Raw genomic sequence first — 16,790 nt, 5'->3', positions numbered from 1 at the left:
TGTGTTTTACTGCTGCACTATCACCTTTTTTCAAGAGAGAACTTCGCTTGGCAAGTGTGCCATATTTGAAACCTAACAGGAGAAATAGAAACAGGAAAGACCATTTGGTCCATATGAACTGCTTTGCCATTCAGTAAAATCTTTGTCCTCGGTCCCATTTTCCAAGAAAAAACAGATACCCCCAATTCCCATCATATCGAAAAAAAATTGATCTTTGTCTTAAATATATTCAAATAACTTCACCTCCATGGTCCTTCTGTACAGAACTCAAAAGATTCAATACATTCTGAATACAAGATCTCTTCTCATCTCAGTTCCAAATGGCCATCTCCTGATTCTGAAACTTTGACTCCTCTGGTTGTAGACACCTCAGCCAAGGAAAGTAATCACCCCTTTCAATGACCACCTCTCCGTCCTGTATAATTCAATTGTTTCTCTATCTCAGCTGTTAACCATCAGCTCCAATCTAAACTCAATATACTTTCCCTACCACTATTCAACAAGGTTACTTGATTTCTTCTTAAATTTTAGGCAATGCTTTTAATAAAAAGCAATTCCCCTCAATCTACTGCAATGATAACATACTAAAATCCTGATTTTCTCTTTTGAAGGGCAGGGACACAGCAAATTGAATTGTGCCTTTAAAATGTTAAAATATTACATTCATATGATAGCTTTTCAGCTGTATAAAAATCAAAACCCATCATGTATGACTGCAAATACAAGTTTCCAAGGTCCTTTCAGCATGACAAGGTTCACAATTTCTTAATAATAAAGTCCAGTAAGTACCATCAGGGGCCACAGTACTCAAATGGTCTCTGGAATAAAGTGCAGCTTATGATGGCTTGTGAATGACCCCATAAAGTTGATTTGTTTAACACGAGAATGCAGGAAGACGTTTTTAGCTCAGCTGTCCCCAAGTGCCAGGCCTAGCACAAAACGCATGATCATGGGTAAAAAAGGTTCATTTCTAATTAAGGGAAGTGGGTGCATTAAGCAGAGAGACATTTGGCTTCCTGTTTGTAACTCTTTTTTGTACTATCAAAAGAAGGGTGGGTGAAAATAGCACATAAGGAACCACGTACAACATCAGGTTAAAGAGGTACACAAATATTCAAAGACTCAACTGTACAGAATGACAAAACTTCTCAATATTTTTGAAAACAATAATTTGGAACAACATAGATATGTAAGTATTTTCTTTAGAAACTTGCTTCTACAGTAGTGCTTACTATGTATAGGTAGACAAGCACCAAGCCTCACTCGGGCAAGATCACTGCACTATGATCAGGCATTCAAGCACAGTTCATCTTGTTAGAATGGTCAAAGGAGCAAGGATATGCTGTTTTTTCACACCTTCCTCAAGGGTATCAATACTAGACTCGGCTGGTAGATCTGCCAAACTAACGAGAAGTTGAAAGGGTATGATTCATACTCCCCAATGTACTGAATTCAAAACTATTAATGAAACAAGCTACTTCGTTAATATTAATGTCCATCTGCAAAACTTACATCTGTAGCGCTTCCTATTTTATAGGGAGTAAAATGGTTGGCTAATTGTTATAAAGATTATTGATCTTAAGTAGTCTTCATTTTATTCATTTTTTAAAAATAAAGAATGATTCTTCAAAGCCAAGATTAAGTGTCCATCACTAATGACCCTCAGGACAGAGGAGGTTGGCAGTCAATGTGATAAGGAAGATTTGGGGCGCTTTAGGGTTTTAGATCAGCATCAACTTGTGTCCAATTCAGTGTGGGGCTTAACCTGGAGAGAACTTTGACAGCGTTACGGTTCCCAAGGATCTAGTGCTTTTTGCCCTCTCATGTTCAAACTAAAGCTGGAACAGCACTAGGACTTGTCTGTGGAAATGGCCCATATTCACTCTACAACAGCACAAGCCAAATTAAACCAAGAACCAACGGATGACATGCAAAAGCAACATGCTATGCAAATAAGTAGTTATGAATCAATATCCATGGCAACATTTTATCTAAACTATTTGCCATTACATATGAAAAGTAATAATCCAAGTCAGGACAGGTTGAGTATTGTGTAAAAGGCTTGAAGCTTTTATTGAGTTCTAAACCATTAAATAGTTGAACTACAATTGGGCTACAGGTGATGTTATTGGAGGATGACATGTATGCCTGTTGTTATAAGCAGGGTGTAAGAGAGCATGCTGGTTATTTCATGAGCAAGTTTTCTGACAAACACTTATGCCACATAAACATGGACCTGGGCAAAAATGAAGACTCACCCAAATGTCACAAAACCAAACATCAAGAACAGGGCATCTATCACGATACAACAGAATCAAGTTAACTCGGGGGGGGGGGGAGGGCAGGGTGTACTTTATTAAAAAAAGTTCAACAATAACCTTTCGTTACAAAAAAGGAAATTATAATAATACCAAAAGACAACGATGAATGCCAAGAATCCATGCCAAAACTTCCTCCTTTGAAAATGTCATAGGAACCTAAAATACAGTTTGCAAGGATTACCCTTCTAAAGAGAAATTTCAAATGGCAATTATAGATTTATGAATTGAGTATTTCAATTTGTTCTACTCTTTAATGATACACTTGCATGCCACATGTTCAGGCACGCTGTTAAAGTTGGCTGAAAGGAATGCAGTGCCTTCACTGCAAACATGAACAAAGGAATTTATTTTCTGCTTAGTACGTTTTCTATTGAAATAGTGTAATACTATACAGCAACAAGTTTTCCTGCAAACAAAACAAAACCACACTGAGTATCACATTAGTGACAATATGGTTCACCACAGAATTCATGAAAGTAACAGATTACCTATAAAAGACTAATGCTTGAGATTGTGTTACATATTACAATTGAAAAATATTGGGCTAATTTCTAAATGCCAGTCAATATCTTAATAAGTTTCCAGTTCTGGGATTTTCAATTTTAGTTCATTTCCTGAGCAATGGACAGAATGAGATTCTTTGTACTTTGATAATCTTCATCAACTGCAGGTACTCCACCAATGATCCTTGAGGAATTAAGACTCAATACATCTTCCAGTTTAAAATTACTTGTTTATCCTAAATCCACTGGTTCCTTCCCCAGGCTAATTCTACATTTATTTGCAGTGTTTCTTAAGATAAAGATCACTAAGTCTGTGCAACTTTTGACAAAAGCTTCCAGGTATCTGATGTATATTTTAAATCACAGAATTTTTCAACATCCACTCAGCTTACTTGTGCACAGTGGAAAAGGGCAAAGTAGGGAGCAGCAAGTTTGCAAGCAAGAGATGAAGATGAAGAGGCAAGGTTATCAGAAAGAGTGAATAGAAGAACTAGAACTTGAGGTTTTAAATTATCAGTGAGAAATACATGGAAGTTAGCATAAAAGTTTTACAAGGATAATCTACAAACTATTCTAGCATCTTCCGTTCTTAATCAACTCTACATACAGTTTGTCATGAAGTTCTGACAGTTTCAGCTTTCTGCCACTTTACCCAGAAGCAGAGCTTAAAATTAACAACATCCATTTTTATAAACAAAATTAATATCAGAAAGGATGAAGGAGTGGGATGGTGAACGTATTTGACATCCTTTACTCTGTTAATTCAGATGCACAGGAAGCATCTTTTGAAGGCAGTTAACAGAAGCTGTCAGCTTTATGGCACGGAACACACTGGCCTACAGTCTTATCTATGCTATTTTTCTGGCAATGATCCAAACACGGTTTCAAAAATAAAAACTGCACATTCTCCTCATAGCTCTGACCTCAGGAAGTGGCCTAAAAAGGACTTCATCACCAAAAAACAACTCTGACAATCTACTATCCAACTACTGAGAAAGTCTAGTGCTTTGGCATCTCATTCATCAGGTGACTTTTGTATTTACTGTATTCCTTACCCATACACCAACACCTAGCTCCCAGGCTCCCTTCCCACTAACTGGGGCCAGTGTTCTCATAGCAATAGTAATACAGCACAGAAACAGGCTTTTGGCTAAACACGTCCATGTCAACCAAGTTGCCCATCCACCCGAATCCCATTTGCCCATGTTTGGCCTATATTCCTCTAACCCTATCCTATATTAGCATTTCAGTTAACTGGGACCACTACACTTTGGTCCAATTAAGCGGCTGCCCCAGTTAGCCAAAGTTTCATGGAAATAGTTAAAAAGGCATAAGAAAGGCAAATTACCTTTAACTGAGTAACAAGTTATGTATTTAAAGGAAATGCAGAACAAATTAGAACACTACAATTACTACTACAGTACCATAAAATTAAGTATTAGTTCCTAATAGTTATCAAAGGAGGAATTCAACTGGTATATGCTGCCATGTTCCTTTAATTGTAAATGAACAGAATCAGCAGAAACACCAAGTGCAGAAAATGGACTGCATTCATACAGGGCTTTCAACAATTGCATCCTCCAAATGTTCATTTTCATTGAAGCATTCAAGATGATTGTTGATACCTTCAAATTCTTTCTAATTCCTGACTTGCTGAAGTAGTGAAATTGTTTTATTTTTGCTCCCAGCCATTTCGGGCATCTCGAAACCTAAATGCTCGAATCCGCAGTGAGCTAAAGCAGTTCGGAATTGTCTTACTGCTTATTTCTCGCCAGCTATCAGTGACAAAACTCCCAATGAACCGGACTCCACTTTACTTATCCACGTCTTTTATATGTTGCTGTTTTGCCTGCCTCAAATATTTCCTCTGGTAAGTAATTACATATATGCACCACCTCTGGATGAAGAAGTGCCCCTTCAGTCCCCTCTTACACCTTTACCTTCTCACTGAAAAGTACCTATTAACTGAATTGACATTGTTTTGGGATACAGTATTAATATAAACAACATATGGAAAATCTGCCAGTCTGGCACCACTAAAGCACCAAGTGTACCAAATTATAGGAGTTTTACTGTACAGTTAGCATTCTCGAGCTACTCGAGTGCTGGCAAACAAGTAGTACAAAGTATATTATAATAACGAGCGTGGAAGGCGAATACCCTACAATTTTGAGAGCTCTGTACCATAGCTCAATGAATGACCCATCCACATCTGAATTCATTGGAGGTGTCAGTATGACTTTTACAAATTCCTCAGTTTGCAGGAATTGAAATAATATTGTCACATGTACTGAGATACTGTGAACTATTCTTGACTTTCGAAGTGCAGCAGCGACTGTCAAAATGTCAAATGCGGCACAACACAGTGGGGATGGCCTGCGAAGATTGTGAGGCAAAGCTTCTGGTGCTGAAGTGGATCTCGATTTTGACAGTTGTGCAGGCTTGTGTGGTGTGCTAAATAAATCTCAAGTAGCAAGAATCTCTGCACTGTTCTCGGGGTCAGTCAGGGTCATCTCTCAGGATCCTTGTTGGCTGCCTCTACTGAAATATGCCACACATTTCCTGCTCATTGCTACAATGCAAAATAATAGTGCTAGGAGCAAAGTGGGGACCTTCCCATTTTGATACATCTGACTTGTACACTCACTGTAGTAAGAGCATTTGGCTGCACTACCGAGCTGCTAAAAGTGCTGGTATTCCCCTCTCCTCATTTAAATCTGAAACACAGGCCTTTTACCCAGGTTTCTTCTGTCACTTCTAGGCACTTAACTTTGAGGACAAACCTTAATTACGAAGACAACCTACCTGAAGATGAGGAGACTGGAATCCCAGTTTTGACGCTTGTTTAGCAAATGGTTACGTAGTCTTTACGTAGCCTGAGTGAGCACTCAGCATTAACTAAAGGTTATTCTGAGTGAGAGCAACACACCGACACACACTGCTGGAGGAAATCAGCAGTTCAGGCAGTTTCTAAGGAAAAGAGTACAGTCAACATTTCAGGCTGAGCCCCTTCATCAGGATTCGGCCCAAAACGTCAACTGCACTTTTCTCCCCCATAGATGCTGCCTGACCTGCTGGGTTCCTCCAACATTGTGTGTGTGTTGCTTGGATTTCCAGCACCTGCAGGTTTTCTCTTGTTCGTTCTCTGAGTGTAGTGTTTGTTATTCATGATTCATGCCAATATGGTTGATTAACCCACTGAAATACAAATTTTGGCATTGCACTAGAACTGGTGTCATTTGGATGAACTGGTTGCCAAGAAAAACAAAGTTAATGTTCTCAAAGTTCACTTTTACTTCTCTCAGAAACAGGCAAAATTGATTAATGCTACATTAATACAGTTTCCATCTGTGTAAAGCTGTTGACTTGGGTGTTGTGCAAGTGAATTTCTCTCATTATGAGATGATAATTACAGACCAGAAAACGCTGAGTGGGCTGGTGTTACTGGAGTACTAAGTTTGAGCTATGCCACTAATAGAAACATGTTATGTCAGCATAAGGTGGTGGGTTTAAGCAGAAAGAGTAAAATGTGGAGAAATTTTAAATCTAGTCCTCACAGATCTGAAAGCATATGGCTTATATGGCTTTCACTCTCATTACAGATTGGTTCCCTAGAGCCAGCACATACCTGGTTCATCTTGAAGAAGTCCAAAGCAGGTCGTGTCCATCGGACGTCGTCGTCATGCCTTCGTTTTATACCGCACTTGCGTTCATTTAAGTCACAGGGCTGGGAGTGACTCCGCAACAAGCCCTGCTGTCGTCGGTTCATCTCTGGAGTGGAGGAAGGTGTGCTTTTGGCTGAAAGCAGACATCGTGCTGCCTCTTGAATATGTACCGGTGACAGTGAGAAACGCCTCTGAGGAATGAACGTGCACTGCTCGGGCCAAATGCACTGCACACCCAAAAAAGTTCTCTCACCAATATCTGTGGAATGATTATTGGGTGACAGCATCCATGGCAACGGAGATTCAGGAGATGCTGTGAGACTGGAAAATGTGAAACTGCTGGTGTTGGAGGGAAGACTGGAGTTGGATAGCTGCTGGAGACCAAGGCTGGTGGGGCGCTGAGTTGAGTTACTCAGCTGTGTGCTTCCATTTCCACCACTATTGCATCGCCGTTTGACAGGAGTCCACACCTTGGATCCAGCAGGCTTCCAGAGAGACCTGTAGCGTGACAGGTCTTCTGGCACAGAGAGTGACCGACAGTGTCTTTTGGTTGGTGGATCTGGCAGTGAGGCAAAACTCTCAGAGAACTGCAAGTCACTTAGATTCCCCACTGAAGTGCTCGTCACATGTCCCATCCACGTGTTTGTTGCTTGTCTTGTGCACAATGATTTATTCTGACTGGAAGAATCGATACTGCTTAGGCTGCAGCTTGCGAATGAAGAAAAACCCATATCTGCTGGTAATTCAGTGTTTGAGGACTCTAAAACATTCCAGTTCTTTTCCCCTGTAAAATGAGGAAAACATTTAGTAATGTAATTCTATCATGAAAGCATCACGTGATTTCAGCATTGTGCCCAACACCAGATATCCACTCAATCCGGTGATGATTCCACGGGTCTATCATTTAATAAATTAATTGTTTCCTCATCTAACATCTATTCTTCTTGCAGTTGCAATTACATGAGCCAAATGGATACCAGTTGGGAGTAAAATCCTTCGTGAGACTGCTCTTAACCAAATCAAAGTAATTATGCTAGCTCAGGTGCTGTCCCAGGTGAGATCAGCTACGTGGAAAAGGAACTTCAAAGTTCAAAGTACATTTATTATCAAAGTACGTATATAGAAGGCAACTCCGAGATCCATCCTCCTGCAGTCAGCAATGAAACAAAGAAACACCATAGAACCCATTCCTAGAAAAACATCAAACACCCAATGTGTGAGAAAAAGAACAAATTGTGCAAATGGCAAAACATCAAACCAGGAATCCAGGAGTATTCAGTCTAGTTCAGCTCAGTGCCTTGACTTTAAAGCATCTTTGACTGACTTGCCAAGTATAACTGAGGTACAAAGTGATTAAGATGACATTTTTCTTTCCCTTTTAGTGCTCCTCCATATCGCAAGCTAAAGCCAACCACCCTCACCCAACACCATCAACAACATAATAATTAGGGAATAAAGCTTACCAATGGCATATTAGAAAGTGGAAATTGGTTGAATTACAAAAATATATTTATGGTCTCCTTTACAACTTTAACAATTCAAGTTCAGTTGTACATTTATGACACAAGGACAATAACATTAGAAAAATTCTTGTTACCCTTTTTGATATATAGACATTATCAATAAGCTAAGAGCCACAGGTTGTCTGACACTATCTCCTTTTCTATATTTTACACTGTGTTACTTGTTCCTGTGAAACATGGAAACATTTGCACTCATTGGCATTTCTTCAACTTTGCATTAGGTTTGCGCAAGTTCTTTGATGAGAAAAAAGCAGGTTTCAGTATAGTGCAAAACAATGGAGTATTGAAGGACCAGCACTCAGTACATAGTTTGTGCTCACCACACATATTTTTAGTAGTTGGAGAGGTACTGCAATTAGTGCCAGGTTTCTGACTTGGGTTTCAAAAGCTTGAACTCTTCTCCTGATGACCATGTAGGGAATCTAATTAGAGATTGGCTGCTTGTAGACATTTGACAAGGATAGAATTGTACGGGTTAAAACAGCTGCTGAATTTCCATGTGCATCTCAGAAAGGAAGACTAATCACTTGGGTAAAGAAGAGATTGCAGGCTGCTCATAAAACTACACTACAGTAAATTGGCAGGTAGCTGCAGGGGAGGAAACCTGGAGTGATTTCTTTTTGTAAACAAGACATGGTTGTCTGCGCATTGCTAATTCTCAAAGCTCCAATGACGACAATTGCCCATTTGGTCAATAAATGCCAACTGATTTTGCCACTCCCAAGTTGTAAGTGTTCCAATGCCAAATTAGTACATTAAGATTGGAAGTGGCTGTGACGTAAAGACAAAGCCTTCATTTTATCAGGTTTCAAAGCTTCCAATTACATCTTATGTCTCCATGAATGGTCAAATTCAGTATCATTTTATTGAGTCAGCGCCACACCCAAGGCTTTTATGTTTTCTAGCAACCAGGTGATTAAATTCAAATACTACTGCATTACAAATTCAGGTATCTAGATAAATAACATGGATCAAAATTCAAGCATCAACCTGACTCAACTGTTGTTTTCAAAAAAAGGATCTAATTCTTTCCCAGCATATATAAACTCATCTTGGGCTTCCACTGGGTACAGGTATCGATTATAACCGACTTTTCAATGACAAATTCTGTCATCTTCATGGCAGAGTTTGTCATCAAAACATCGGTTATAATTGATACCTATAACCAGCTGGAAGCCTGAGAAAAGTTCATTTGTTAACTCTTGTTCATACATTACACTTCTAGCACTGGGACACATAATCTTGGGAGATACTTCACTGTAATAATGATGAATTTATTGTCAGAGACTTTGTATGAATAAAACCTTCATTGAGGCCTATCCCTGTATATTTATTTATTCAGAACAGACTCTTCCAGCCATGCCGCCCAGCAGCCACCTTCCCCCACCCTAATTTAATCCTAGCCTAATAAGAACATAAGAAATAAGAGCAGGAGTAGGCCATCTGGTCCACCAAGCCTGCCCCGCCATTCAATAAGATCACGACTGATCTGTCCATAAACTCAGCTCCATCTATCTGCCTTTTCCCCATAACCCTCAATTCCCTTACTATGTAAAAATCCATCTAACAGTATCTTAAATATATTTAGTGAGGAAGCTTCAACTGCTTCCCTAGGCAGAGAATTCCACAGATTCACCACTCTCTGGGAAAAAGTTTCTCCTCATCTCTGTCCTAAATCTTCTCCTCTGAATCTTGAGCCAGTGTCCCCTAATTCTAGTCTCACCTACCAATAGAAACAACTTTTCTATTTCTATCTTATCTAACCCTTTCAAAATTTTGTATGCTTCTACAAGATCCCCTCTCATTCTTCTGAATTCCAGAGAGTATAGTCCCAGGTGACTCAATCTCTCCTCATAGGTTAACCCCTTCATTTCTGGAATCAGCCTGGTGAACCTCCTCTGCACTGCCTCCAAAGCCAGTATATCCTTCTTCAAGTATGGAGACCAGAACTGCACACAGTACTCCAGGTGTGGCCTCACCAGTACCCTGTATAGTTGCAGCATGACATCCCTGCTCTTGAATTCAATCCCTCTAGCAATGAAGGCCAACATTCTGTTTGCCTTCTTAATAATCTGTTGTACCTGCAAGCTGACTTATTGCGATTCATGCACAAGCACTCCCAAGTCCCTCTGCACAAGAGCATGCTGCAATCTTTCACCATTTAATTAATAATTTTCTCTTCTATTATTCCTTCCAAAGTGGATGATCTCTCATTTACCAACATTGTATTCCATTTGCCAGACCCTGGCCCACTCAATTAACCCATCTATATCCCTCTGCAGACTCTCCACATCCTCTGTACAATTTGCTTTTCCACTCAGTTTGGTGTCATCAGCAAATTTTGCTACACTACACTCAGTCCCCTTTTCCAAATCATCAATGTAAATGGTAAACAGCTGCGGGCCCAGCACCGACTCCTGCGACACCCCACTCACCACAGACTGCCAACCAGAGAAACATCCATTTATACCGACTCTCTGCCTTTGATCGATTAACCAATCCACTATCCATGTCAATACACTTCCACCGACTCTATGCATCTGTATCTTATTTATAAGTCTCTTGTACGGCACCTTAACAAATGCCTTCTGGAAATCCAAGTATACAACATCCACCTGTTCCCCTCTATCCACTGTCCTCAAAGAACTCCAGTAAGTTTGTCAAACAGGACCTGCCCTTTCTGAATCCACGTTACATCTGTCTAATGGAACCACTCCTTTCTAAATGTTGCGCTATTTCTTCCTTAAAGACAGCTTCAAGCATTTTCCTGACTACAGATGTTAAGCTAACAGGCCTACAGCTGCCCGTCTTTTGCCTACATACTTTTTTAAAAATCACAGGACCATTTACATTGGCAAATTAACCTAGTAACCAGAATATCTTTGGACTATGGGAGAAAACCAGAGCACCCGGAGGAAACCCACATGGTCATGGGGAGAACGTACAACCTCCATTGAAGCAGTGGTGGGAATTGAACCCGGGTCGCCTAACCACTATGCTACCATGCTTCTGATGATTCAAAATGTTAAGCACACTGTAGCAGAGGTAGCAATAGTGTGGGAATGCATACACGTATCCCAGTAAACAGTTTATTTACTTCAACACCTTTGCCCATTTATTATTGTTTGGAATCTTACAGAATGTGAGCCTCATACACAAGGTCAACATTTGGTATCCAGTCTTATTGCTCTTGAGATTTTCTTGGAATGAAAGTAGAATTGTAATCCATTCCACTAAGTGCCCTACCAATGGTGCCGAACTCATGGGGCTATGGCCCTCACTCCTGCAGTTGGTACAGGTTTGTAACTTTGGAAGTACCGTGGACAGATGTTTAGTAAATTGCTGAACTATTGATATCAGATTTTAAATTTAACAACTGACCCAGCATCAACTGCAGCTTATGCAAAAATGTAAAAGTTTGCATGTGTAATAATATTTGAAAAGCCTGGCTTGAATTTTAACAGAACTAACCAGATCATCTAGTCATCACAGTTGCTTGTGGGATCTTGATGCATAGAAGTTGGTTGCATATTTTCTATATCTAAAACAGTTATTTGCCTGCAAACTGCTTAGAGGTACCTTGTGGTCAGGAAGCTTTCTGGTCAATGTGATGTCAGTAACAAAAGGTCAAATGGATGGGTTTTGCCACCCTTTTGATACTTTTTGCAGGGTAGTGGAAATCCATTAAGGGTCATTTGTTCAGATAGTGGAGTTAGTAGAGATAGTAGAACTGTTGCTTCAATTCTAGCAACCCCGGGTCAATCTTTACATCTGGTACTGTCTGTGTGGAGTTTGCATGTGCTCCCTATGACCACATGGATTTCCTCTGGGTGTTCTGGTTCCCTCCCACAACACAAAGATGCAGATTGCTTGGTGAACAGTAAACCTCCTCTAACGTGTAGCAAAGTAGCAGAATAGGGGGAGTTGATAGGGATGCGGGGGGGAGGATCTGTGCAAAAGGGTGCTTGATGGTCGACATGTCCTTGGTGAGGTGAAAGACCCATTTGTAGGTTTATGACTCTATTTGGCCCCCAACCCTCCCCACTTGGACACACCCAACTCTCAATGAAATGCTCTTTGGCTAAACAATACAAAACAATATGATTCCATACTCTGGGGAGGGTAGAACTTGTATCAACACCACTGAAGATGCACACACTTGATATTAGAATCTGAAAATCACATCACCATCTAATTATTTAAAAGAATCAAGAGCTCAAAGAAACAGAAGTGGTATGACCCAAATCCACATTTTACAATTTTAACTGTCTCAACAATAACAGTTTCAACATATCTGTTGTCTACCACCAGCACCATTAACCATGACCTTTTGTTGCATGCGCCTGGTATATATGCTTGCAAATACAATTGTTCTCACAAAATGAGGGCTTTCACTTCCTTAACATTACTTATGTTTCTAGAGATAGAATTTGATCTAATCTTGCTGGTTTTTCACATGATTCAGTTATATATTTAGAGTCAGAGTCATAAAGCACAGAAATGGTCCTTCCACCCATGACATCTATGCCACATTTTTAGCCATGTACGTTATTGCTACTCTATTATCCTTATGAAGTTTTTCCAAATAAAATTCTCAAAGTTTAGACGGACACTTCATTCGGGAAGATGAAAACTATACACTTTTCCAACCCCTCTTGAACTTAGAAATGTTAACTTTAAACATCAGTCTCCATCATCTGTAGTCAACAGTGCTCCTGGTACAGTAAGTCACATTAGTGTCACACCTTTACACAGAAGTCAATATTACAGGTTGAATAGACAAGCTCAAAATATAATTTGAATCAAACAATGAAAATTTGGAACATATAAACAACCTCTATATTGTAAGTGATGAGGAAAGACTAACAGTAAATGAGCACTTAATTTCAAAGATGACATCTGGTGATAAACATTTTTTACTTTCAAGTTAAGAAACTCTACAGTTAATAAAACCACAAGCATTCTCAGCTGGTGATATTGCTGAAGGCTGAGACAGAGAAACAAGGAAAGTTCAAGCTTTGCTTTATTTAATTCATAGAGTTAGCTATTAATCCTGGCCATTCCCTTTTCTCTCTTCTACAGGAGCTTGAATTCCAGATGACCAGATTCAAGAACAGCTTCTTCTCACTGCTATCAGACTTCTGAACCAATCACCTCTTTCACAGCACCTTCCTGGTGATGCCGCCACATTCTCGTACTCCCAATTCTACCTTTTCCCATATTGTCACTTCAGCATATTGTTTGCAATACCTCAGTTTGCAGCAATGTATTTTGCGCATTCTGCTTTTGTAGCCACTGCATTTATTATTACCATTCATACTCTGTAAGCTTCATGCATGCAAGGAATTTCACTGCATCCTCCTGTACATGAGAATAAACTAAACTGAATCTTATTATACCAAGGATAATGAAGCGCTTTACAAACGTATTCAGGATATCCAAGAAAGAATCAGTAAACTATGACTGTAGGGCTTTGAGGGGTTAGGTGCATCTCCCAGTCATTGGATATGCACGGAAACCATTCTAAACCAAGCCACTTAATAAACTGCACTTTTTAATTTGGCTAATGAGAAATATACATTCACAAATATGAGCATTGAAAAGCAGGTGGAGACTGGCAGAAATCTAGAATAGAGGAAACAAACCACATTCAGAAATATTGTTCAAGTTTGACCAGCTGTCCAAGTGTAGCTGAAACCAGCCAACCAGCTAGAACTAGCAGAGTCTTTCTACTACTTAATCGACTAGGATCACTGTTGTTTGGGACTTTGGTGTAAGCTATCTCGAGTTAATAACTCTATTCATCTTCCCCTGGCCTCACTGAACATGGATCATTAATATAGGTTCGAGTCAAGTTTCTGATAAACATACAGTATAACCACCAACAATCTCTCTGAACAAGCAAAATTCATTGCATTCCCTAACTGCAAACTATTAATAGTTGCTTGTTCTCACGCAACTCAAGCACTAAATCTTTTATTCACATTATTTGAACTGTAGTTAATGCTCTTCAGCACTGATAACCTGTATTTGAGAGTCTTCTCATCAGCAGCTTCTAGTTCAACTCAAGCAAGAAGTTCAGACCCAAACTCAAACACCACCTCCTGGTGCACTAAGTTACTTCCCATCTTGCTCCAAAAATGAACCTTTTGGTCTGATAAGGAAAAGCTTTAAAAATTCCCTGGGAGTCAATGGTTACTAAAAGCTGGACTGATCCACTGGGCAAATCAAAGATTTTCATTCCATCTTCAATCAAGCAACAAGTGAAGTTGCAAACCTAACAGGCCATTTAAAATTCTGTTTATTTTTTGTGTTTAAAAAGAAACTAAAATCTCATCTGATCAAAAGGATTAAGCAAATGAACCCAAATATAAAAGTACAGAGCAATGACACTCTCATTTAATTTACCTCTCCTACTTATTGGGCTCAAATGACTAATAGGATCTATTATTTAGCAAACACGATGAAATCTGCAGATGCTGGAAATTCAAACAACAACACACACAAAATGCTGGTGGAACACAGCAGGCCAGACAGCATCTATAGGGAGAAGCGCTGTCGACGTTTCGGGCCGAGACCCTTCGTCCTGACGAAGGATCTATTATTTCTTTACATTTGGGAATAGCAAGGAGAAACAAACAGCACGTGAACAGCTGCATCAAACTGGAAAGATTACCCCATAACATCTTAAAGTGATGGTCAAATTTGAATTGAAAGCAGTCTCAGAAGAGATCACACTGCAGCTACAAAAAAGTTATCAAATAATTCTCTATCAGTCCTGCTTTGTCTGCAAAGGAACTACATGTACATCAGTAACAAGTTTCAAGAGGAGTAAATTTCAGGCCATTTGAACTGCACTGACCAATAACCCCCAACAACCTCTGATTTAATCCTAATCTTTGAACTGGTATATTTAAAATAAAACTGCAGATGCTGGGAATCCAAAACAAATACAGGGTATGCTGGAAATACTCTACTGGGAAGAGAAATGAAGAGTCCTTAACCGGAACATTTCTCTTTCCACATACATGGACTGACATCCTGAATACTCCAACATTTTCTATTTTTGAACTGGTGTCTCTGTTGTGTCATTCTCTTATCATATTTTTTGTATTGTAAATTGGCAACGTAACTCAACACTTAGATAAAAGAAATTCAGCACCCTCCCACTAATCCCTTGCCAATTATTATGCATCTGCAGAAAGAATTCTGTGTAAAAAGCTTGTCGTTAAAGCAGAAAGAGCACACATTGCAGGAGCATGGAAGTATGCCATTTTGTTGTTAGCTAAAGAAAGGCAATGATGTACATCTGTGAAGAAAAAGCTCATTCTCTGCATTCATGGCCTAGCTTGTGTTACTATAATTCTTTCTACAGTTCTGAATTAATGAGAACTCCATGCCTCTCCGTCTTTCTTTTCCTTACACTTCCTAAGCTTTTAAGATTGAGATGTGGTATTGTCTAATCTGCTTCCCTATTCAATTTCTCCAGCACTTTCAACAAAGATGTTGCTGTAGAGCTCTTCACCTAGATTTCCAAAATTAAATAATGCAGTGAGACAAAGCTAAGACATTTTAGAGAATGTAAATGAATTACACATGATTGCAATCACTGTTACATCTGCAACACAGTGAGCTGCTGTTACCTCTTGCTTTAAACATCAGCAGTCCAGAGCTGAAGGGAATTATTGAAAAGAGTAAACAGTTGACGTTCGAGCCTCAGTCCAAAACATTGACTGTTTACTCTTTTCCACAGATGCTATCTGGCCTGTTGAGTTCCTCCAGCATTTTGTGTGCTGCTTTGGATTTCCAGCATCTGCAAAGTTCCTCATGTGTATCGAACTGTTGAACAACCTTCTCATATAAATCCACACAGGATAATGTGCAAGAAATCAAATTTGACTACTTTTGCAAGAGCACCTTAAACACCTTTTATAAATATACCTACAAACCCCAACTCCTCAATGAATGTATGGATGGCTCATGTCCAACCCTTGATTCTACAAATACAAGTTAGGTACTTCTGCAGAAGATTAAGTAAATACACTTACCTGCTATGAATCGGTACGGATTCCAGCAGCTACCTTTGCTTGTATTCTCCGGCAGGGGCTGTAAGAGCCAACATGAAAGACATGGGTCTCAATATCTGATCCAAGGATTCCGAAAATAACCAAAAAAAACCAGAAGGCAATTGCTCATCTACCACCTAACCTTCAAATAACTAGCAATGCTCCTCTTAAGGGTAACTAGAAGAATCAAAGTACTGAGGAATCACAAAAGAAACTCCATGACATATTATTACCTACTCCTAATATATGCAAAGATCAGAAAAGTATCAGTTTAAGGTTAAAATAATCAAGTTCCAAAAAAAATCATGTGCTCGTGAATTTCTTGGTGAATTATTATGCAATGAGAGTACTGTACGTTATGTGAATGAAAACGACTTAAAAAGATATTGCACATAACGAAAAAAAAGAGAAAAATGCACATGAAGAATGAAAAGCAAAAAGTTTTGATCAACAGTCAGCCCTCCTCATCCACGGGTTCCGCATGTGCGGATTCAACCAACCGCGTATCGGGAAAACCCGGAAGCTCTCGCTCGAGCACTTGTTGTTTCAGTATGTACAGACTTTTTTTTATTGTCATTATTCCCTAAACAATGCAGTATAACAACTATTTACATAGCATTTACATTGCATTAGGTATTATAAGTAATCTAGAGATGATTTAAAGTATACAGGAGGATGTGTGTAGGTTATCGTGAATTGGGATCAAAAAAAT

At 39.3% G+C, this 16,790-nt stretch overlaps 1 protein-coding gene across 5 annotated transcripts in view; it reads right to left on the bottom strand.

The window, feature by feature from the left end:
• Positions 1-16,790, bottom strand: part of fam53c (family with sequence similarity 53 member C) — a 99,025-nt gene that overhangs the window by 36,075 nt on the left and 46,160 nt on the right. For 4 of the 5 annotated variants that reach the window (XM_073067830.1, XM_073067832.1, XM_073067834.1 and 1 more), the window contains 2 exons: positions 16,061-16,118; positions 6,453-7,273 (listed from right to left, as the gene is read on the bottom strand). In XM_073067830.1, coding sequence (XP_072923931.1) covers positions 6,453-7,273; positions 16,061-16,118 — 879 coding nt within the window. The remainder of the gene's footprint in view (positions 1-6,452; positions 7,274-16,060; positions 16,119-16,790) is intronic. The other variant, XM_073067835.1, reaches the window with a different exon arrangement.

The sequence above is a fragment of the Hemitrygon akajei genome, chromosome 15 (assembly GCF_048418815.1).
Source record: "Hemitrygon akajei chromosome 15, sHemAka1.3, whole genome shotgun sequence".
NCBI lineage: Eukaryota > Metazoa > Chordata > Chondrichthyes > Myliobatiformes > Dasyatidae > Hemitrygon > Hemitrygon akajei.
The sequence above is the reverse complement of the archived record's forward strand: the minus strand, read 5'-3'. Positions and strand labels throughout refer to the sequence as shown.